This window comes from Vicia villosa, linkage group LG2 (assembly GCF_029867415.1).
Source record: "Vicia villosa cultivar HV-30 ecotype Madison, WI linkage group LG2, Vvil1.0, whole genome shotgun sequence".
Classification (NCBI taxonomy): Eukaryota; Viridiplantae; Streptophyta; class Magnoliopsida; order Fabales; family Fabaceae; genus Vicia; species Vicia villosa.
In genome coordinates, this window is record NC_081181.1 from 227,904,830 (window position 1) to 227,928,411 (window position 23,582).

The 23,582-nt window shown below is 33.4% G+C and overlaps 5 protein-coding genes across 5 annotated transcripts; 2 read left to right on the plus strand and 3 right to left on the minus strand.

Moving 5' to 3' along the window:
• Window positions 1-2,479: 2,479 nt before the first annotated feature.
• Window positions 2,480-4,602, minus strand: LOC131654132 (uncharacterized). Its single transcript, XM_058924556.1, has 3 exons — window positions 3,937-4,602; window positions 3,094-3,279; window positions 2,480-3,003 (listed from the first exon to the last, which is right to left on the minus strand). Exons 1-3 carry the CDS (start codon window positions 4,396-4,398, stop codon window positions 2,722-2,724), a joined length of 930 nt encoding a protein of 309 aa, XP_058780539.1. The 5' UTR covers window positions 4,399-4,602; the 3' UTR covers window positions 2,480-2,721.
• A 7,021-nt stretch (window positions 4,603-11,623) lies between these two features.
• On the plus strand, window positions 11,624-12,495 carry LOC131654134 (uncharacterized). The gene is made up of 2 exons (XM_058924558.1): window positions 11,624-11,907; window positions 11,992-12,495. The coding sequence occupies exons 1-2, from the start codon at window positions 11,770-11,772 to the stop codon at window positions 12,127-12,129; spliced, it is 276 nt and encodes a 91-aa protein (XP_058780541.1). The 5' UTR covers window positions 11,624-11,769; the 3' UTR covers window positions 12,130-12,495.
• Window positions 12,496-15,349: 2,854 nt separating this feature from the next.
• On the minus strand, window positions 15,350-17,577 carry LOC131654131 (glyoxylate/hydroxypyruvate/pyruvate reductase 2KGR-like). The gene is made up of 2 exons (XM_058924555.1): window positions 16,132-17,577; window positions 15,350-16,005 (listed from the first exon to the last, which is right to left on the minus strand). The coding sequence occupies exons 1-2, from the start codon at window positions 16,561-16,563 to the stop codon at window positions 15,484-15,486; spliced, it is 954 nt and encodes a 317-aa protein (XP_058780538.1). The 5' UTR covers window positions 16,564-17,577; the 3' UTR covers window positions 15,350-15,483.
• A 54-nt stretch (window positions 17,578-17,631) lies between these two features.
• Window positions 17,632-20,467, plus strand: LOC131654130 (rop guanine nucleotide exchange factor 12-like). The gene is made up of 7 exons (XM_058924554.1): window positions 17,632-18,038; window positions 18,232-18,348; window positions 18,493-18,647; window positions 18,752-18,826; window positions 18,928-19,203; window positions 19,362-19,682; window positions 19,785-20,467. The coding sequence occupies exons 1-7, from the start codon at window positions 17,768-17,770 to the stop codon at window positions 20,184-20,186; spliced, it is 1,617 nt and encodes a 538-aa protein (XP_058780537.1). The 5' UTR covers window positions 17,632-17,767; the 3' UTR covers window positions 20,187-20,467.
• Window positions 20,468-20,473: 6 nt separating this feature from the next.
• On the minus strand, window positions 20,474-22,145 carry LOC131654133 (photosystem I reaction center subunit VI-2, chloroplastic-like). The gene is made up of 3 exons (XM_058924557.1): window positions 21,950-22,145; window positions 21,739-21,865; window positions 20,474-20,785 (listed from the first exon to the last, which is right to left on the minus strand). Exons 1-3 carry the CDS (start codon window positions 22,081-22,083, stop codon window positions 20,606-20,608), a joined length of 441 nt encoding a protein of 146 aa, XP_058780540.1. The 5' UTR covers window positions 22,084-22,145; the 3' UTR covers window positions 20,474-20,605.
• Window positions 22,146-23,582: the final 1,437 nt, after the last annotated feature.

The window sequence follows — 23,582 nt, forward strand, 5'->3', positions numbered from 1 at the left end:
CATTCAGAAATTAAAGCTCGGGTTCACCAATTTAGACCAAAATCAAATACTAGCAAGTAAGGTAATTGTTCAATCTCTAAGTATGTCATTCGAATTCAAGCTACAATTGATTCTTTGTTAGTTATTGGAGATCCTATATTTGAAAGGGACCAAATAGATGCAGTTATTCAAAGTTTATTTGAAGAATACAATCCTTTTATTATGATGATCTATGGAAAGGTGGAACCAACTGAGATACATATCTGATGTTGAGGCACTTCTATATGTATGTTAAAGAAGCATAATTGTACAAGTTTCGCCAAAAACATTCAAGTCCTAGTGCAATTGGAAATGTTGCTAAACCCATAACCATCACTTTCCCTGGAAAAAAAATGGTGGTGCAGTAGACTCATATCAACACTTTCATGGTAGAGCATGCTCAATTTGAGGTAGGGCGTGATTAATAGGTTTATAGCACTAGTAATTAACCTACTTGCCAATTCTGCAACAAGTATGGCCACTAAGTTTTTGATTATTGTCATAGATATGATGAGTAATTTAAACCTCCACATTTGAAGCTTCAAGCATATGCCTCTTCCTTAAATGATCATACTAATGCTCATGAGAATCAGAAGAATCAAGCATTTACCGGTGCACAAGAAACTTCTCTTTTGACTCATCACGACAATCTTCAAGTCCCTCAAGGTCTTGAGTCTCATATTTGGTTTGTAGACTCGAGTGTTTCTCATCAGATTAATTCTATTCCTTCAAATTTACAAAATAGACAATATTGTGCAGATCCAAATGACTTGTGTAATATAAATTTGAGTAATAAAAACTCTTTTGATTTTTGCAATTCTATTTTTCTTGGAAAATCTCATAGTCTACACGCTCCTTTGTCTCAAACGTTCCTTTGAACTACTTTATACTTACTTGTGGGGGTCATCCTCTACTCAATTTATAGTGGTTATTCCTACTATATTACTTTTGTAGATGCATTTACAAGATACATTTGGGTTTATCTACTCAAACAAAAAAGGGGATGCTCTATCTGCCTTCAATTAGTTTTAAAGCTATGCTTGGACTCAATTCAATGCCAATATCAATGTTGCCCAATCCTATTATGGGGAAGAATTAAGGCCATTCACCAAGTATCTTAATGAACTTGACATTGTGCATATGCTAATTTGCCCTCATACTTTTCACCAAAATGTAACAATAGATAGAAATCACAAGAAAATAGTTGAAATGGGTCTCACCTTGCTTCCTCATGCATCATTGCCAATCAAATTTTGAGATCATAGTTTGACAACAATTGTTTAACTGATTAATAGTCTTCTTACAACCACCATGTCTAAGTTCCCATCATCTTTCCTTGCCTTTCACAACAATTTACCTGACTATAAGTCACTCAAAGTGTTTGGTTGTGCATATTTTCCACTTCTAAGGTCTTACAACTAACATAAACTGCAATTTAAGAGCTCTCAATGTATAATTTTTGGGGTGTCTCCAACACACATAGGTTATAAATGTATGAACAAGAGAAGAAGAAATTTATATCAAGAGATGTGGTGTTCAATGAAACTGAGTTTCCAAATTATGACTTCTATCTCACAACTTTGAGTTAGGAAGTTCATAGCAAGCTCAAAGTAGTTCTACTTTACCTCTATCTTTGTGTAGAACACATTACTTTGCAGAACAAGCCCTACATAAAGAAAAACCTCAACCTGCATAAAAAAAAATCACATTACCTCTTACATTAACACAAGCAGTTACTTAACCTTACAATGGTAAGTTTCCCAAACAGAGCCAGCTGGTCCAAACCATGATCTACATGTTGAAAAAACTTATGAACTATCAAACATTCCAAATAATTCTCAAACTGTCATAAGTAGATCTACTCATAATGATATCACTGCACAAAATCCTATCCCATCTTGGTCTGCACATAAACTAGCTCACAAGTCACCTCAAGAAAGTGAAAGTACTTTCTCTTTCTGTCACTAGTTCACATCTCAGTCCACTGAGTCCTATCTTCTTCTTTTCACAATCAACCTCCCAACAACCTTCTCTTCGTCAGTAACTATTATATGCTTACAAGAGCAAAAAATGGTAAATCCAAATCCTAGATATTCCTTGTTCACTCAAAACTTAGCACCACAAAGCAGGCTTTACTTTAACCTGAGTGGTTTAAAGTCATGAAGTTGAGTACAACTCACTTATAAAGAATGGCACTTCAACCTGAGTGGTTTTGATTTTCATGGAACTGCATTTTGAAAGTCAGTTAGGATGGTTGTAAAGTAGTTAAGAAAGTTAGAGTAACAAATTATATGGCTTGTGCCTAATTCTATGAATTGTATATATAGTCTCCAACCATTTATATACATTGTAATGAACTAATCCAATCAATACTTATACAAGAATATAAGAAAATATCTTGTACAAGCTTTCTCTCTATAATGCTACTTAGTTCATTCATTGAACTTATATTAAGAAACGTAATAAATAAGCGAAAGATAATTGTAATTTTATTAAACTTCATATACAATTGATTGAGTGAAAGAGGGAGTATAAACATAAAATTGTACATGCACTTATTTGCACAAAACTCACATGAGTAAAATACAGATTGATTAAGAAACCCCTCTTGCAAATGGAGTTCCTCAAGCTCAAAAACACTCACAAACTCTATGTTACAATCTCATCATCATACATGAACTCTCCCAAAATGAACAAACCAAATCACTCATATGTGCATGAATCCTTCTTGAACTTAATAGGCTTTGTTCCTGAAGAATTAATAACCAAAGGACACGCAACTTCCTTACGATGCGTCGTCCTTACCAACTTCCCGACCACATCTCCGCGCGAACTGATTTCAAACTTCAACACAAGTGCTACTTCAACGCTACCCGTTTGCGAAACTGTCATGCTTGATCCAGCTCCATAAAGTGGAATCTTGTTACCTTCCAAGTTCACTGATACCAACCGGTGACTCTTTCGTGGCTGATAATGTTTCTTCAACTGCAAAAGTAGACGAAAACATGTTACTTGCGTCCCAAGAAAACATTACTTGAATTAGTTAATGTAGATGTTAGGAATGATCGATCTTACCTCGCCGGTAGCGATACTGATTTCTGAGTAAACAAGATTGATGGGTGAAGAGTGGACATGGATGCCAAAAAATGTAGCAGGGTTATAGATGTTCATGTGCATAGTGCTATTGAGTGTCAGAATTTTTGTTGGCACACCAGTGAAGTCTGTACCCTCCCAAACATATAGATTATGTACTGTCAAGCTCTGCATGATTAATTCATAATCACAGTGTCAAAGAAGATTATAAGTGGCAAATATATACTACAATACTAATCATAGCCGTTTCAAGTTTTTGGAGGCTCTATGTAACTTAGCCGCAGTTTATGTAACTGTGACAAACTTTGGGTCATGTGCGGTAGTCCGGCTTATACGCTCTCAAAGACGGGACTGATACTAATTTTATTGAAAAGTGATTTCTCCAAACAAAACAGTAGAAGTATATTATGTGTGTTGAAATACAGATACACAATATTACTATTGTGGAAGAAAAGTCATTAAACAGATTCTGAATTAGCATTTATTTGCTCTTGATGGCTTCATCAGAAAGTTGGTCCCCAAAGGAAAGTCACAACTACTTATGTGGTTCAAGTTTAAATGAGAAAGTAGAGAAGAATTGAGTGAAGCCCTCTTTAGATAAACACCTTACATAAGTGCTTATAATATAAGCACTTATATAATAAGTGCTTATTCATAGGCTCTTTCTTAACAAAATACATAAAAAAAGTAAAACTGTTTTCATATCAGTTAAGAACTATTATGAAGAACTTATAGAAATAAGTTGAAAATAATTTATAGACATGCCATAAGCTGTTTTCATAATAATCTCTTTCAAACAGGCTTAAGACTAACAAAACTGCTTACCTTGACAGTAACTTCTGCTTTGTAAGGTCTGCTAGCACCCCAAATGATCAAACAAAACACAGTAAAAACAACCACAAAAGTAAAAACAGCAATCAAAGCTTGAAACCGCCTCGCGAAAGCCTTATCCTCGAATTCGCGATAAGACCCTTCTTCAAGAATCACACCACACTCCGGCCAGCCTTTATCATTCCTCTTCCTACCGCCTTTCCTACTCGAAGACGACCTGAAAATCCCCGAAAACCTACTACCAGACGAGTTTCTCGAGTGACGCCCGAACGAAGGATGTGAAGGTGACTCCATAGGACTATTCGATATTGGAGTAGCATGCATGACAGATGACTTATCTCCATCATGTGAGTCTCTTGAAGGACTTTGTACATAGTATACAGGTCTCTTGGGAGATCTTGATGGAGATGAAGGAGCTAAACTTGTTATATCAGATTCTGATTTTGCAGATTGCATAGTTACTTATGTATAGTGTTATAATTATAACGTACACACTGTGACACACTAAGAAGTTTATGCATGCATGTATGTGTATATATATATTAGAAAAACTTAGAAATGGAAACAAATGATGTAATGAAAGAGAATAATGCATAAGTGCTTATGGTTTAGAAGGGTTGGAACTTGGAACCAAACATCACTGGCAGATGAAAGTGTCGGCAGATTGTTTTTATTATATATATTTTTTTTCCAAAAAAAAGTGAAAAGAAAGTTATTATATATGTTGTCCTTTTTATTAATGTGGGACACTAGCACTTCTGGGTGCTTCAATTATAGGAGTTGGTGAAATTACCTAATTAGATTCCAGGTATTACTGTTTTTTTGTCTTGCTATGCAAATTGCAGTGTGTGTTTGATTTGTTGTGTGTATTTTTTAGGTAGGTTTTATGATGTATGGTTGTGTTGGATTAAAGTATAGTGATAATGTTTAATGAATGAACAACCAAATAATTAGTTATAGAAGAAGAGATGTTAATTATGGTAGACTTGACTTGGAGTTGATTTAATTAATATAATGGCTTATAGAAGAATAGTATGTAATGATTGTTGGTTTTGTCTAACCGACAATTTTCTATACTGTTAGAGATATTTTCATACCCGTGATAAAATAAGATATGATAATATAATCGAAATATGGTAATAGAAATCATGGAAGATTGTATGAGTGTTGTATTTTTTTATCATGCAGTGAGTGATATGAAATGAAATTCATCATAGACACTGCTTGTAGTCCTTCTCTTCCTTATGTGTGGTGTGGATGTAGGCACAGTCTATATAAAAAAAACATGTAGGTTTGAGTGTTTTACCAAGAATTTTCATATGGAAACACACATAAATTTATATTTTTAAAAACATCAAATAAAAAGAAAGAAAATTTAAATTTCTATTTAAAATTTAATTTTTTTAATTGAATTTATAGGAGAGGAAAATTTATTTATTTATTTTTTAATTAATAAAAAGTTGTGATTGGTTGTGTGTAAAACAAGATGTTATGGTTGTGTCTGCCTAAAAATTTTCCGCTTTACCAATCTCTTACTAAATATATAATTTTTTGAATTAAATTAAAAAATTTAAATTATATTAGAAAATAATTTATATTGATCAACATTTTCGAGTTTTTTGTAGTTCATTATCTATATTTCGTTCTTGGGAAAAGCTAACATGTGCCCCAAGGGCACAAGATAATGAGATATTTAAAGAAATATTCTCTTGAAACACGTGCATTCAATATATCGAAACTTTAAATATAACTTGATTGCATTTAATTACATTCAAAATTTTCTAATTATAGTATCCTTAACATGTGCCCTTAGGGCACATGTTAGCATGACCCTTCGTTCTTTAACGACTAGAATTTGATTCAATACTTCTAATTTTTTAGTCATCACTTCTTTCTCTATTAATTTTGTCTGCAGAGTAATTAATACTTTGCAGAATAAACTAGCAGAGAATGGAGTGTTGGTTGAAGAACTAGAAGCATTGAAACAAATTGACAAAATATTCATTTTGGTCCCTTAACTATAGGTCATGGTTCACTTTAGTCCCTTATCTTTTTTTCGTGCCAAATTGGTCCCTTAATTTTCAAAACGATGCAAACAAGCCCCTTCCGTCAACACCGCTAGTCAAAATCTGTTAAAAATCTACGTGGCAGTGACAGGTGGATTTGACCAACTATTGTGATGGAGTTAGTGTTGAAAAAACGGATGCTAAAAATTATTTCTGGAATTTTAAGTTTAGTTCTTAGTCATCTTCCTCAAATTAACTTTCCCAAATCCAAACCCCACAACAAGATCTATGCATAATAAAAAAATATAATAAAATCAAAGATGCAAATATCAAACAACTTTTTGTGATGAAATTTGTTTAATAAAAAGAGGAGAAATCACAGAGTTTGAAACTGCATCACATATTCAAACATATGACGATTGATCAATACATCTCATCTGATATAAAACCAGCCTTACCACTTACCTTCACTGAATTACACATCAACTACTCCTTCAACCAAAAGAGCTGAACCGCACCATACAACAACCAGCAATCGCTTCACACCTGCGATTCAGCACAACAAGCCTCCAACAACTTTAAGCAACAACCTCAACACTCCAACACTGCAAGTGTCTAGTCACATGGCTCTCCCATCTGACATACCCTGAATATAAGGACGATGGATCAAAAGGACGATGACGGCGATGACCTGTATACGGTGTCCAGATGACATCATCCAGCGTCAGAGCATCCAGCCTCCGTCTGTACTCCATCAAGGGCGCCTCTCTTGGAAGGGTCTTCCTGGCCTTCCACCTCATTGCACAAGAGTCATCAGCCGCACAACGGTGGGTCCTCTGCTCACAGATGCGAGAGACGTGCTCGTAGATCCAACACTGCATAAATAAAAATAATCAAGCCCATGTAAAATATAATAAAACAAAAATAACCATGTAAGAATATATACCTGTAGCACGCTTAGATAACCAGCAAGCTATCTGGTGTCAGGACGAGAAGCGGCATCAAGCGTCGTGCAAAACATCGTCAGAGCAACCACTCCTCAAGCCCAACACGGGGAATCAAGGTCGCTGAAAAGAGTCAGATAGCGGACATCTATATAATATGCAGACTTGTCCGCAAAGAGAGTACATGCCACTAGATGTAGCATGTACGCCCTAGCGGCAGCCTCGTACCTCCCCGCATCGACAAACTGCTGATAAATCTTCCTCAACCAAGACATCCTGAGATGAAAGCCCCAAGTGTCACCGAACTCCTTGAGCACAGCCAGCTCATCAACCTCAAACGCATCCCTCACCATCTGCACCGCCGTCACGTGGTCTCTATGAACTGGTGTAAAAAATGTACCAACTCTCGGAAGGTGAAAGAGGGCACTGACATCATCCAGAGTCACCGTCATCTCCCCGAATGTAAGATGGAAGGATGATGTCTTCGGGTGCCATCTCTTTACAAAATCTGATAATAGAGGGGCGTCCAACATCGTCAAGGAAAATCAACCAAAGTCCAACAAATAGAACTCCCGAATGATCCTCGCCACCTCCTCAGACATCGGTCCCTCGGGGAATTTCTTCAACTTCGACCCGTGAGAAGTGAGCTTCAGCACTAGACGCTCTTCTAACAAAAAAATACAATTAAAAAAATACAATTAAAATACAATAGTATAAATCAAATTGCATAATAAAAATTAAGCAATGTTACATACCTCGCCCGACCATATCCTAAAAGCGACATGGTCAGCATAGCCTGTCAAAACGGACCTGTCAGAAGTTACTCCTGAAAAAGCCTCATCAGTGTGTATTGTTGGCTCTGTGGATGCACTTGTGGTGGTGTCCGTATCATGCACACCACCTCCTCAGCAACCCCCTCATCAGCCACAGTCACCCGCTCCTCAACCACCATCCCCTCATCAGCAAACATGTACCTCCGACTCAACCCTAGCAACCTTCGGCTCAACCCTAGCAACCATCGACTCAACCCTACCAACATCCTCCCTAGTATCCTCACGAACAACATCCCTAACCCTAGCAATAACCTCAACCCTAGCATCCTGACCAACCTCATCCTGCCCGTCCACCGTAGTGGAAGCTCCACCATCCCTGCGCCGAGATGCACAGAACCCCCTACCCTCCTGCGCCTCCTCGCCCCTCTGTTTCCGGTTAGAACCGGTCGGAGCAACGCGCCCAACAAGTAAGACTGATGTACCAGCCTCATTAGCCTCAGCCCGAGCACGAGCCTTAGCTCTATCGATGGCCCGACCCGCAACTGTACCATCCCTGCCTCTAGTCCTCACTGGAAAAAAAATAAAAAATATCAAAAAAATATAATTTTATAAAAAAAAAAAATCAAACTATCAGAAATTTCAAATATTTCAAAATTTCCGGTACTTGACAAAATACCGGAAATTTCAAAATTTACAGTATTTTTAAAAATTTATAAAGATACCGGGAATTTTAAAATTTACGGTACAAAATACCGGAAATTTCAAAAATGCCGGTACGAAATACCGGAAATTTACTAAAAATACCGGAAAATTACTTGTTTTCGCAGAATTTCCGGTGCTCTTCGCAAATTTCTAACAATGGAATAAATGATTTTGGTTGGGTATTTTGGTCTTTTCAATCTTTTGGGAGGTGCCAGGGTTAATTTTTGGGGTGACAAGTAGAATTCTCCCCAAAATAGAACCAAGTGTTAAATTGTGAAAAAAATTAAGGAATTTCTTGGTACACTCATATAGGGTGAAAAGCATATATGAAAATTTCAAAATACTATTTGGATATGCATATTCAAACGCACCCCAAAGAAATTGGGGATATGGGTGAATTTGGATATGCATATTCGAACTCACCCCAACGAAAATTTGGGATATCGGTTAATTCAGATATGCATATCCGAACTCATCCCAACGAAAATTTAGAATATTGGTTAATTCAGATATCTGAACTCATCCCAACGAAAATTTGGGATATTGGTTAATTCGGATATGCATATCCGAATTAACCAAAATCTCAAATTTCGTTTAATTTTATTTTAAACAAATATTTATTTATAATATAATTAAAATGAGTTATTATTAATAAAAAATAATTTAAATACAAATTGTTATAAATAAGAAATAAAGAGATTAAATTCAATTTTAATTTTGTAATAATTTATTTGTCACAAATTATAAAAGGATTTATTTTGTAAATAACTACAATATTATGCATTATAATTAATGAAATTATATGTTAAAAATATCCTTCAATTAAGATTATAATTTTTAATTTATATTGAGTTTTTTCTTTAATTAATTATATATGTAAATAATATGTTAATTTAAATATTTAATAGGTTGATCTTATGATTATATCTTGATTGTAATGGTATATATTTAATTATATATTTTGATTAATACGATTAATTACACTGTTAATACAATTGATTTACCTTGATTTTAATTTTTCAAATAAATATTAGGTCATTTCAGATATACATAGCCGAAAAATCCCAACACTAAAAAAAAAGTGTATTTTTTTTGAATCAAAAAGGGGATATATATTAATTCAAAAAACTCGAAAGAAACAAGGTGCTCGCGAGGATCCAACCCACCAAAAGGACAAAAAGAACAAGAAAACCTAACTAGCAATTACAACATCATGCTAGCAATATGGCTTCTAAGTTTGGGAATTTGCCACCCTCTATACACTATGTAATCTATGATTTGCCTATCTATGTTTGTATTATCCACACTATTTTCAAAACAGATGTTGTTCCTATATTGCCAAATGCAATAGACTGTTTCCGCAATAGCCATCTTCATGAGCATGGCTCTCCAACCTTTACCTTTCGCATAGCCAATGATCCAGGCCAACTCGTGAGTCCAATCCAGTGGTTTATGATTGACATTCATCCACTGAAGAACATTGTTCCAAATTCCTTTAGTAAACCTGCAAGCAAAAAAAAAGTGTCTTTGAATATGGGTCCGTCACGCTTTCGCTGCGCCACTCTGATTTATTATTTTAAAAAGTTCATTTATATAATCACGTCATTAGAATAATATTAAAACTAAAGAAAAGTAATGGTAAAAAAATATAATAAAAGTTACAATAAAAATCATCTGAATTTTTGTACAAGAACTAGTAACAATCACGTGCATACGCATGAATTTTGGTTTGATACGCGCATTTGTTTACATAATATGTTTATTTTAAATCAAAAACAAAATTTGAATCTAAACTTTTAGATTATAAATATCATTTTTTGTATATAAAAATATTTGGATCAATAATAAATTTTTTTCCATATACAAGTATCATTTATGTTTAGGTATCATTTAGAAAAATATTTGGATCAATAGTAAATTTTCGTATATAAAAATATTTAAATTAATAATAGATTTTTTTCACGTATACCATTTTTTAATCATTTTTTTTGGATGAACATACCATTTTTCATATATAAAAATATTTAGATCATTAATAGATTTTTCCCATATACAAATATTATTTATGTTTATGTATCGTTTACATAAAAATATTTAGATCAATAATAATTTTTTTCCGTATATGTTTTTTCAATAAAATATTTTTGGATCATAAATACAATTTTTCGTATATAAAAATATTTAGAATAATAATAGATTTTTTCCAGTATACAAATATTAATTTTGTTTAGGTGTCATTTACAAAAATATCTGAATCAATAGAATTAGATACTAATAGAATTTGACAATAAATAATATTAGTATGTTACAATTGAATAACTACTACACTTTTTTTACCGTATATATATATATATATATATATATATATATATATATATATATATATATATATATATATATATATATATATATATATATATATATATATATATATATATATATATATATATATATATATTTGTGAAATGACATCAATAACAAATAATTTTTCTAATATTTAATTGTGCAAACATTATTTTAATTGTATTAACTTTATTAATGAAATATATTAATATAATAATATTTTGAATCATATAAATTAAAGTTATTGATAAGTGAGACACATTTTTATATTTTATCCAATAAAACACCTTTTTAAGTATATTTTTAAATTTATTTTAATTGAAATAATTTTTTTAAACTAAAATTATTAATATTTTTTAAAAAAATATTGTATCTTAAGATAAAAATAATTTCTAATTATATTTTTTCGTTATTAATATTCAATTACTAAAGTTAATTTTTAAAATTAAATACTATTTTAAATATAAATTAATAATCATTTAAAATGATCACAATAATCTTTTTATTAAAGAATAATTTATTAAAATATTTTGATTAATAATTTATTAGAAATAATAATAATAAAGTAATAAAAAGTGAAAAGTAAAAAATGAAAAAGTAAAAAGTGAGTTGGAAAGTGAAAAATGAGTTGAAAAAACAACAACAAAAAATTTTGTTTGCCCCCAAATTATTAATTTAGACTAAAATAATAAAGAGTATATTTGTAATTTTTGGAACAACTAACTTTTCTTATATTTTTATATATATTATATAAACTTTTCCTTTTATTTTTGGCCTCAGCAGCTTTATCATTTCCAGTTCCTTTGAATTTGGACATCAATTTCCTCATAAAGACAAAAATAAGTCACGACAACGACCATGACAAAAATCATAAGAAAGTTCTACACAATCCATCCATATAAAAAGGCTAAAAATCTCTCTAACAAAAGGAGAAACAAAAACACTAACACTAGACTGAAATCACAACTCTTTCAGCTTCAAAATAGAAAGAAAAATAAAAATCTAAATATCAATGTTTAGATCTTATTTGAGGGCTAAGTAGCAAGAAGTTGTTGAAAGATGTTGGAAGGTAAAGCTATGATAGATGACACTGACATGCCAAGTAAGATGCAGATTCAAGCCATGTCTTATGCTTCTCAAGCTCTTGATCTTTATGATGTTCTTGATTGTGAATCCATTGCTGCTCACATCAAAAAGGTATACAACAATTTTTTTCACACACACAATACCATGAACTTGTTCTAATGTTTTTTTTTTTTTTTTTTTTTGAATTTTTTATAGGAGTTTGATACAAGATATGGTTGTGGATGGCAATGTGTGGTAGGTTCAAGTTTTGGGTGTTTTTTCACTCATTCTAAGGGAACTTTCATATACTTTACGCTTGAGACTCTTAATTTCCTCATCTTCAAAGGAGCTTGACTACATGCACATCATTTTCATTATCATTATTTTCTTCTTTGCATTTGTAATGTTCATTTTGATTTTGTATGTATGATAGATATTTTCATGATAAAGTTCTCCAGCTTATCTTATGATTTGAGCATGCAACCTTATCCTGATTTCGTGGATGTTGTTTGTTTTTTTCCTTCCCATCCCTCGTATACCCATAGTGTGGTAGTCACAAGCAGACACAAAACAAATACATGTTCTAAATAATATTTTTATATTGTCCCATACGAGACTCTTAACAACTATCATTTTCATTAATTGAGATGATTTTGTGAAGGGAGAAGCAGATGAAAAATTACTCAGTTTTCTTTATTGGTTGAGAGTAAGGCGGAACAATAGATCAATTTTGGGCCCAAACTTAAATATGATGCAAATTGTAATTTCATTCTAAATTAGTGATTTGATTTTGACCGATAAATTTTTTTTTTTTTTATAGAATTCAATTAAATTGATTTGGTAGATAAATCGGATGAATTTAATCAATTTAATATTTATTGTGCTAAGCCGTAAAAAGGTCCATTTTTATTTATTTATAAAATTTACAAATATTTATTTATTTATTTATTTTGTAAATAATCAAATAGTTCAAAGAGTTATTTTTTATTTAAAAAAGTTATTATTATGTGGTAACATTTTCAATACCGTTTAGTATTACTTTAGATATACATGTAAATTTAAAATAGGTTACTTGTAAAATAATCAATATTAATATAAACTAAATTAAATTAAATAATTATTAAAAAATTCGTGAAATAGAGAAATAAAAAAAAAAGAAATTTTAACATTTAAAAATAATTTTTTTTCTTAAATAAAGATATTTGTTAATTATAATAAAATATATTTTGCTAATAGTGACCCGTGAGAAGTATCATATTTGAGCAATACACGATTCTTAAAAATTGATATCAGGAGACTAAGGTTGGGGGTCGTGAAATTAGAAAAGACTTTAAAATGCAGTTTATTTTTTCAAATTTGTTTTAATTCCAAAGGAAGTCAAGTTTTGCAATTCAAGCAATTTGTCACAACCAACAATTCAAGATTCAAAGACTTCTACAGTCACTGCTCCATGTTGATGAAAAAATTTATACGATCTAAAGAAGAACAATTATCATATTTGGCACTATAGATAGGGTCATTTGATCTTCAAAGGACTAAACACTTTGACTAAAAAAAGATATGATAAAATATATGTCTTACTTTTGTAGTAAGAGACATCACACCAGAAGATACTTGGAATGGGATAAAAACTTTAGTGCATAACTTTAGGATTCTTAGGTGTGTAGCATAATGTTCATGTGCCTGATAACTTATGAAGGAAACTTGATGGCTAGAGCATAGAATGCATTCACTTGGAACTGAGTGAAGAGTCAAAGGCATATAAACAACATGATCCAATAAAAAAAGATCATGATAAGTAGGGATATGTTGTTTGAAGAATGCAAGAAATGAATTTGTGAGAAAAATGAAGTAGAACAAATTGCAATTGACAAATAAGCTAGTAAGTTAGACAAGGCAGCCTGTAACACAAGATATCATAAGGGATATGAGAGCGAGCTTGATTTGAACATTAAATATCAACTTGATATTATAAAGATTACCCAAAAACAAGCATTGCAGGATCTGTGCCAGAAGACATTAGTGAAGAAAATCATGAACTTGGAAAACGGAAAATAAAAAGGCTTTTATATCTCTATGTGTCATTACCTTCAAAATCTTCACAACTTCGGAGTATTCAATTCCAGTAAAGATCCAACCATGATTTTGAAGGTAATGAACACATAGAGATATACAAGACTAATTACAACGAGTGAGAAATTTGAAAAACAAAAACAATATTGGTGGATAATGAATAGTCTTAACAATATGGAGTGGACTTTGATGGATTTTTTGCACTTGTGAGCAAGATAGGACACTATAAGAGGCATTCTAGCCATAACTGTTTGGAAAGATTGAAATGTATTTATGTTCTATAATAAGAATGCATTCATCCATGGTGAATTATTTGTAAAACATGAAGGCGAAGATAATGATCATAATTGCAAACACTCCATGAAGAAGAAGTTTGTCACAAGTTATTTAGAAAGGATGATATATTTCTTAGGAGTTGAAGTCAAGCAAGAAAGTGATTTAATTTTCATCCTTCAACAAAAGTATATTATGGAGTTTCTTCCGAGATTTGGCATGAACAATTTCAACCTGGAAACCAATTTTGACCTTTCCTACTGGCAACCCGACTTGACTTTTTTCCATTCAGTTTGTTTGATTGTAAGATACATAAAGAGACTAACATAAATTCACATGAAATATGTGAAAAGGATCCTCAAGTATTGAACAAATCATCTTTAGCCTGATGTATGATAAAGGAAAGGAATAGGATTAAGTAGGAGACCTTTATGATAGAAGAAGAGCACCTCATGTTGTGTTTTTATGCTTGGACTGAGTTATCTCATAGTCACTTTAAAAACAACCTATTGTAACTCTTCCCACCATAAAATATGAAATCATATTCGTTGCTAGTAGTGTTTGTCAAAGTGTATGGTTAAAGAGGATTTTGGCTCAGATTGAAAGTAATGAAGAATCATATATTACCATTCATTGTGATAACAATTCATCTATAAAGTTGGCTAAGAGAGACTTAACCAAGGCATGAGTCATTCAATTTGTTCATTGCTCATCACAAGACTAAGTTGTTGACATTGTGGCTAAACCTTTAAGTTTGGAGTCCTTTTACAGATTAAAGGATAATCTTGAAATGTGTAGTATAGCTTTATTAAGCTGAATTGTGTTATGTTCAGTTTAAGGGAGGATTTATTAAAACTTATCTAAATAAGCTACTAGTTAGTTAAATTACTTGCATTGCAAGCAAAACTTCTGGAGTTGTTAATATTCTGTTTTAATGACAGTTGCACACTTACACTTGTATTGCAGCCTATTAAAAGACCGTGACTAATGAGAAAGCATACAATTGACTTCTTACCCTCCAATCATGTGTGTTTTCTCTCTCCTTTTGGTTATATTGTGTGGTCAGTGGTGGTTAAGTTTTTTCCTGTATTCACCACAACTTGTATGAGTGTTTTTTTTAACCTGTGGCTGTTAAACCTCTGTTCTTATCTTTTTGTATTGGATTGAAGTATAACTTTTACCATTTATCCGTATTGGGCAGCATTTGCATCATAAAACATCATACAAGGACAACAAAGAAAGACGAGCTTTATTTGAATAAAATCATGCTTTCAGCATCAGCCAAGAAATGTCCAGAACACCATAAATTATGTAACATTGGCATACCATTATTCAACATATAATAACATTCAATCAATAAAATCACAAGATAGGAGTCAAAAGTGGCTTGCCACTAAAGTGAGCCTCCAAGTTTGCAATCACAAGATCTGCCATGTCTTTGCAAGTTTCTTCAGTATCACTTCCTACATGAGGAGTGAGCACAACATTCTCAAGCCTCAATAACTCCTCCGGAACATTAGGCTCACTCTCAAACACATCAAGGCCCGCTCCACCTAACCGTCCTTCAACCAAAGCAGACACAAGCTCGGGTTCATCAATAATCGGTCCACGTCCAATGTTGACAATAACACCTTTTGGACCCAATGCATCAATAACTCCACGATTCACAATGTGTCGCGTTTGTTCGGTAAGGGCACACGCGACAACAAGCACTTGAGAGTTAGCTGCCAAATCAAGGATGTTAGGATAATACTTATATGATCCTGCCTCTGGTTTTTGAGATCTTGAATGGTAACTAATTGGACACCCAAATGCTGCAGCTCTCTTTGCTATTGCTGAACCTATTCTTCCCAAACCAACAACTCCAACTTTTTTACCACTAAACTGAAATTCCCAATAAAACAATTATTCACACACTTATATAATTATATTATAACTTAAAAAAACAAAAAATATATTTACAAGACAAAAATATATATATAATTAAAAAAAAGAGTTACGTGTAAGAACCTTAGTAGTTAATGGATAATCAGAATGTTTCCAAAGCCCATTCTTAACAAACCCATCACTATTCGGAATCTTCCTGAACACGGCCAAAGCAAGTCCAATAGCAAGATCTGCAACATCATCCGTCAACACATCCGGCGTATTCGTAACTCGAATTCCTCTCTCTTTACATTTTCCGATATCAATTTTATCAAATCCAACGCTGTAAGTGGAAACAATCTCGAGATTCGGAAGAGCGTCAATTGTTTTTGCGTCGGCGGCGGATTTGGCGTCGCAAACGAGTGCGCGAACTGAATGAAGTGAATCGGCGTGCGTTTGGGAGAAGGATTCGATGGAAGGATGGTTCCAGAGTTTGAAGAGGTTGAAACGAGTGGCGAGTTTTTCGGCGAGGTTGCTCGGCATTGGGATGGTCATTAGAACGCCGATGGATTTCATTGCGACGGTGGTGGATGGACTCAACGGAGAGAGTTAGGGTTTAAGGGTTCAGTGTTCCTGTGTGAAATGAAATGCAGTCAAACTCTGTTATTGACTAATGTTGTTTATTTATTATAATTGATACGGTGCTAATATTGGTAAATTCTTGTCCAGTTTATGAAAATTGATTTTTTAGATTTTTTGAATAACTAATGTATTCGGTAGGCATATTAATTATTTAAAGAATTTAATTTTTTTTTTTTTTTTATAAATAGAACCGGTTTTAAATAGAATAGAAGGTAGGTTGAATGGATTTCTAATTTTAATTCAAATTTAATTTTATGCCTTCTATTTTTTAAACAATCATTTTAAAATTTATAGTTTCAGGAATGTTATTCGACCTATGGAAATGTTACTCGGTTCGAGAATGGATAATGGTTTATCCGATACTAAAAATAGATATTATTATTGAATATTTTTGTCGGATATCCGAAGTAACAGTCCAGTTTCGATCCAAAAAAATAGTCCATAACTATTTTGGTTCGGTCCAGATTTATCCGATTACTATTTCAGTCCAGCTCTCGAGATAACAAATATCCGGACCGGACTGAAACGATAACAGCCCTAGTACCTCCAAGATATTACGATTTTTCTTCTAACAGTTGAAACGGTTATTTTTTGTATACTTCACATCTTTAATATATATTTTTTCTTAATTCAACAGTTGAAACGTTCTTTATTGTATTTTTCACACCTTTAACAAAGTGAATGTAAATGAGTTTAACTTTATAAATGTCACAATTTAGTGAGTATCTTTGTATAACCATCAAATGATGTTCCTTTGTAATTGGCTAAGCGTGCATGTCTGTCTTCCCTAGTCTTTAGCTACCTTTGACCTTTAATTAGAAACTCATCTTTTGACCATTCATTTCCCACTTTCTCCCCTAAGCAAATTTCAACTAACATAATACTAAAATAATAATTAAAAAAAATACAAATTTCAACATGCACCCCACGTTCACATAAAACCAATCTCATCCACTCTTTTGTCAAACTAAAAAAAACAAAAGAAAAAAAAAGCTACAATTTCATTTCTTACTATACTTTTTCTTTCTCATCTACATTATTTTTTTTCTCTCCCTTGAAGGTCTCTTACACCCCATGTTTTGTTCTTCCTTGTTCATCCATTGAAAACCAAAGTTTTCTTTAGGAAACCACAAACAAAATGGTTAGAGCAGGGGAACAAGACCAAGAAAGTTACAGGTCCAAACTGTTTAATTTCAGAGGGATGTTTGAGAACAATGCAGGGAGACATACCAAGAGTTTGAGCGTTGATACCGCTACCACTTTGGATTTTCAACAACCTGCTGAAGATGGTTCTGCCTCATCAAGAAGCCAAGGTTCAAGGCCTCTTGATTCAGATAAAATTCCTAAGGCAAGGAGTATAAGCAAGGAGGAAATCGCGGCCAAGGAAGCCAAAGAAAAACTATTGCAAGGTCCGCACAAATTATATATTTGCAATCAGGGCCGTCTTAAGTTTTTGAATGACCTGTGTTGGCTAACCACGATTTAAATGTGCAATAGTCTGCTTCGCACGCCCTCAAAGACGGCCTTGATTGCAATAAACATTATGTATATGATTGTTTACTTTAATAATAAATTTTGATATTCATGGTTGTTTTGATTCAGATATGGAACAGATGAAGGAGAGATTTGCTAAACTGTTATTAGGTGAAGACATGTCTGGTGGAGGAAAAGGTGTTTCATCTGCTTTGGCCCTGTCAAATGCTTTCACAAACCTTGCAGGTATATTATATAGTTCTTGCTTGGTTCGCAAGGAACAAATATTTGTAACATTTTTTCGATTCTCAGAAAATGATTCATTATTTCATGTCAGAAATGTTGCTTTGTTTTCATTTTCTCATTGTTTATTCTTATTGAGAATTTCAGCTTCTATTTTTGGCGAACAAAAGCGGCTAGAACCAATGCCGGCTGAAAGGAAAGGCAAGTGGAGAAAAGAAATTGATTTGCTTCTATCAGTCACAGATTACGTCGTCGAAATGGTTCCTTCACAACAGAAAAATAAGGATGGCACACAAATGGAGGTAATTCTCCATCTCGCAGCATCAGTATTACAAATTTCACCGTTAGATTGAAAGTTTTACATATGTTAACATATCATGATTGATTCTTATTTATGTATGAATAGATTATGACGACTCGACAAAGGACAGATCTACACATGAATATCCCAGCCTTACGCAAGCTTGATACAATGCTTTTCGTAAGACTACTAACTTTGCCTACACTTTTTTTTGTCTCTTGAATTTCGTAACAGTTTGGATTGATCGATAGTTAATATGAACAATGGTCGATGATGAGCAGGAATGTCTAGATAACTTCAAAGATCAAAATGAGTTCTATTATGTATCGAAGGATGCCGATGATGATAATAAAGACAAGGCAAAGACAGCCAATGATGATAAATGGTGGTTACCTACACCTAAGGTTCCGGCAGAAGGTCTATCTGATGCAGCTAGGAAATTTTTACAATATCAGAAAGATTGTGTGAATCAAGTACTTAAAGCCGCTATGGCGATAAATGCGCAAATTTTGTCCGAAATGGAGATTCCTGAAAACTATATTGAATCTCTTCCTAAGGTGAGTAAGACACATAAGAAACGGAACTCGGTTATCAGGGTTCAAACTCGGGTTCTCCTGATTGATCTGTTTTTAATTGAAACTCGTTAACCGCTTGGTTACAATAAGTAGTACTATTTTCTTACTAGGTTTGAGTTTTTTTTTTCTTTTCTTTTCAGAACGGAAGAGCGAGTCTAGGGGATGCAGCCTATAGGAGCATTACAGTTGAATTTTTTGATCCTGACCAGTTCCTATCGACCGTGGACTTGTCATCGGAACATAAAGTCCTAGACCTCAAGAATAGAATTGAAGCTTCAATCGTGATTTGGAAGCGGAAAATGCACCAAAAAGATACCAAATCTACTTGGGGTTCTGCTGTTAGTTTGGAAAAAAGAGAGCTTTTCGAAGAGAGAGCAGAGACCATCTTACTTCTACTAAAGCACCGATTCCCCGGCATTGCTCAATCTTCATTGGACATAAGCAAAATCCAGTTCAATAGGGTAACAACATTCAACGATAAAAGATTGTTTGGATTGATTCATCATAGCTTATCTAGTCAAGTTGAAACGGTCGCTAATATGATATGTTGTATATGTTTGCAGGATGTAGGACACGCCGTTCTTGAAAGCTATTCAAGGATATTGGAAAGTTTGGCATTCACGGTACTATCGAGAATTGATGATGTACTTCAAGCCGATTATAACACTCAAAATCCATCAGGAAAAAAGAGAGTATCAGTTTCGAAACCGGCTCCTCCTCCAAAAGAAGAGATAGACAAAGGCAGCGTAGACATGTCTGGTTCAATGACACTACTGGATTTCATGGGTTGGGATGATCAACCCGACTCAGACGCAAAGAAGGACTCATTTGAAATTTCAGACGACTCTTGCCAAGAAGTTGAAACCAAGCAGGAAAAAAAGCTTCCGGCCGTAGTAGTGACCAACAAGAAAGTTTCATACCTTGAAACCTTGGGAGTCATGAGGAGTCCCGAGTCGCGTCATTAAAACGCTGCATTTAGACTCATAGAGGTTATAATTTGTCGGAGTCTTGTTGACTGTTTATTCTTGATCCATTCTCTAATTTTGTACATAGGAATGGCGGAATCATACAAAACATTGTCATAGATATATTTTCCTCTGAAGGATTTGTAGGCTGGTAGGTAGCTACCAACTTGAGAATTTTTTATGATACCACAACGTATCTTTTCTACTGTTTTGTGGTAATAATTTTATGTAGACATTATTATCTTTGATTCAATCGAATATATCGGCAATGATACTGTATATATGGATTGAAAATAACTAATAAGCATCATTGAATAGAAGTAAGATGTAATCATACTTACACATCATGCGATACGAGATAGATATACATGTTCGGTTTCAAAATGAGAAAAGTAAACGGGTTGAATTCGGAAACTAAATTAGAGCTTGCCGCGGGGACCGAGCTTTGGTGGAAGCTGTGGACCTTTCTTGATTGGTAGAATGTCACCTGAGGCTGTGGCACTGAAGTATGCAAGAGTTGAACCACCTCCAAGGATCAAAAACTTGAGTAATAGTCCTCTCTTTGTGAATGGTGCTGCAAATGTCTCAAAGAACTTGCTCTGCAATGCCGAATCAGAATCAACAAAAGAAAGTGGTCAAGTTTGTGCATTTTCGTAAGCATGTTTGAATCGCTTTATTTGAGTTTGTCTACTAACACAAGCACTTGTTACTTGTTAGACTATTCGGAAGAGCTTATTGAAAGCTTATTTTCAGCTTAAATATAAATTCTCTATATTCACAAATTCAGAACAGCGATGGTCGTTCGATTACAATCATATGGCCCAAAAAACTGGAGATTTTAAACTTTGTTTTAGAATTCAAAGAACCAAGCTTGAATATCAAGCATATGATCTATTCTTGGTCGAACAACCATCAATGTTTAGAATGCGTGAATACGGAGAATCCCTAATTGTAGGGAATCCGAATTCATAATATATAGGTCAACAAAGGCCTAAAATGAACTTATATTAAGACCATGTTTGAATCGCTTTATTTGAGCCTGTATACTAATATAAACACTTGTAAGACTTCGGAAGAGCGTATTGAAAGCTTATAACATGCACTTTAAGAAGTTATTTTCAGCCTATTTTAACAAGTTCTTCAGGATAGCATATGAAAACGATTCGACTTTATTTTATATTTTGTTATACAAATAGCTTACACATAAACACTTATATAATAAGCGCTTAATTAAGTTGCATATCCAACACATTATCTGTTAGATGAACAAATTCTTTGACCTTGTTAAACCTAGACTCATAAATATCACTTTGTGTTCATTAGTGTGTGAATGTGCAAAACTTAGTAAAATATAATCAAGGCAGTCGTTGAGGGCGTGCAAGGTTAATTATCGCACAAGGCCCAAAATTTGTTACGATTAAATCTCAGGCTAAATAGGCCTCATAAAATGTTAGTCAGGTATAAACCGTAGTTAAATAGGATCTTTCTATATTTTGTCATGGTTAAATTGCGACTAATTTACATAGGCTCTTCTAAAATTCATGAGACAAACCTGAAGAGGATTGTAGGGTGATGGTGCATCTGAGCCATACAAATCCCACTGACCTGTAGTGTTACCAATATCCTCCAAATCAAAGTAAACACTCTTGTCACCATATTTTGCCACCACACAGCCACTCCTACATGTTAATCAATTATGTTACAACCAAAACTACACATATAATAACATGAATATTAATTTCTTCAAACTTATGAAAAACTACCTGAAATTCTTGGATTTGAAACTCTGGCGAGAAGGTTTGAAAGCAAGCTTAGTTCCAGTAAAGGAACTTCCACAAAGACCCTTAACATTGAGAGAAGCTGGTTGAACAGAAGCAAAACTAGCAAGAGAAGCCATGGTTGATTTGTTTCAACTTATTCAGTTCCTCTTGTGTGATCCAAATGTGACATACTTTGGTTTTTTTGATATCTTATTATGTTATGTTTGTTGATGGAATCTCATCTTGGGTGACACGTGGCAAACTGTTATTATTTTTGAAAATTTAGAAACTCATTTATGAGATGCCACGTGGATGAAGATGGATAAGGCTATCTACTTGGATGCCTTGGTAAAGAGATGTGTGATGATTATTTGCTGCTGACTTGGAAAATGCAAGTTATGAGAGGATTTGCTTTTACAAATTATATATTGCAAACCAAAACAAAAAACAATTCACATATTCTCAATGGTAACTCTTAACATTTCTTAGTGATAGTAACATAGAGTAAGAAATTGATTTCTTAACTTTATTTTTTTTAATGGCCAAGTTATATTAATCTCAACTCTTTAAAATTAGAGAATATGAATGTCCAAGTTTATCTTACTAAGCTTAATTTTTTAAAGGCTAATGTCGATCCCTATTTCTTTTGTCTTCTTTTTACTAGTGGTGTAACATCTCTTTATGAACCACACGAGTTTTTTACGATCTTGACAATGGTAAGAATATCACCGGAATTTGATTTCATTTGTAACCATATTTGATTAAGATCCACTATTAATATGAATCAGTTACACGTCATGATTTTGGTTAGGTATGGCAAACTAGCATGTCTTTTTAGCAAAAATCTGAAGAAAAAAATAGATGAAGCAGAGTAGACATAGTTGAGAGTGGAGCATAAAATCTTGATATGTCACGCAAAATAATGAGGGCGAAGGGGGACGGACCCGTCAGCATTTAACAAGCCTAAAAATGCAAAATATTATGGTAATTTCTACGCCTGCAAAAGCCCGTAAAAATGTGGCAGAGAGAGACTGACACATTTGAGGATGCAGAACTAAAACCCTGTCCCGCCCTGCAAAAAAATGCGAGAAAAATAGATCGTCGGGTCTGTTTTACCACCCTTAATTTTGGTCATGTCTATACTCCGCCTCCCACTTCTTCCTGTCCTCTTACTTTCCACTATCATGGTTATGGTAAATAGAACGAAGGATACTATGACCAACACCAAAATATTCGTTGCAACTATTACAACCTCTATTTGAAGATGAATGTCAATCAAAGGTAGAACAAAAATAACGGTTGGTTTAAGTTTTAGGTCAACTGTTTTGTTAGAACTTGATACTTGTATCGAATTATCTATTAAAAATAAGATATTTTTTGTTATGTTTGTTTTTCTAAAGTAATAAAATCTCTAGAATAACTAGTTTGTTTAATGAAGCATTAAGAGTGACTTAATCGTGATACCCTAGTGTCATACCCCAAAATTTGCCCATATTATTTCTCTTATACAAATTCAAATCAATACACAAAGCTCCTAGACACACTCTCCTAAACAAGGCTCAGAAACTAGGGTTTGACTCAGTCAAAAGAAAATTGGTGAATCAATGGCTCCAAGACATCTCATATGGCTCAATAT

What these genes read in the sequence shown, in the direction of transcription:
- LOC131654132 (XM_058924556.1), bottom strand. Translation starts at nt 4,398, where the DNA reads ATGCAATCTGCAAAATCAGAATCTGATATAACAAGTTTAGCTCCTTCA. An exon ending in AAGCAGAAGTTACTGTCAAG is followed by an intron (nt 3,280 to 3,936) that starts GTAAGCAGTTTT and finishes TTAATCATGCAG; the next exon opens with AGCTTGACAGTACATAATCT. An exon ending in TCAGTATCGCTACCGGCGAG is followed by an intron (nt 3,004 to 3,093) that starts GTAAGATCGATC and finishes CTACTTTTGCAG; the next exon opens with TTGAAGAAACATTATCAGCC.
- LOC131654134 (XM_058924558.1), top strand. Translation starts at nt 11,770, where the DNA reads ATGTTGGAAGGTAAAGCTATGATAGATGACACTGACATGCCAAGTAAG. An exon ending in TTGCTGCTCACATCAAAAAG is followed by an intron (nt 11,908 to 11,991) that starts GTATACAACAAT and finishes AATTTTTTATAG; the next exon opens with GAGTTTGATACAAGATATGG.
- LOC131654131 (XM_058924555.1), bottom strand. Translation starts at nt 16,563, where the DNA reads ATGAAATCCATCGGCGTTCTAATGACCATCCCAATGCCGAGCAACCTC. An exon ending in ATTATCCATTAACTACTAAG is followed by an intron (nt 16,006 to 16,131) that starts GTTCTTACACGT and finishes TGGGAATTTCAG; the next exon opens with TTTAGTGGTAAAAAAGTTGG.
- LOC131654130 (XM_058924554.1), top strand. Translation starts at nt 17,768, where the DNA reads ATGGTTAGAGCAGGGGAACAAGACCAAGAAAGTTACAGGTCCAAACTG. An exon ending in AGGATGGCACACAAATGGAG is followed by an intron (nt 18,648 to 18,751) that starts GTAATTCTCCAT and finishes ATGTATGAATAG; the next exon opens with ATTATGACGACTCGACAAAG. An exon ending in GCAAAATCCAGTTCAATAGG is followed by an intron (nt 19,683 to 19,784) that starts GTAACAACATTC and finishes ATATGTTTGCAG; the next exon opens with GATGTAGGACACGCCGTTCT.
- LOC131654133 (XM_058924557.1), bottom strand. Translation starts at nt 22,083, where the DNA reads ATGGCTTCTCTTGCTAGTTTTGCTTCTGTTCAACCAGCTTCTCTCAAT. An exon ending in TTCAAATCCAAGAATTTCAG is followed by an intron (nt 21,866 to 21,949) that starts GTAGTTTTTCAT and finishes ATTAACATGTAG; the next exon opens with GAGTGGCTGTGTGGTGGCAA. An exon ending in CACCCTACAATCCTCTTCAG is followed by an intron (nt 20,786 to 21,738) that starts GTTTGTCTCATG and finishes TCGGCATTGCAG; the next exon opens with AGCAAGTTCTTTGAGACATT.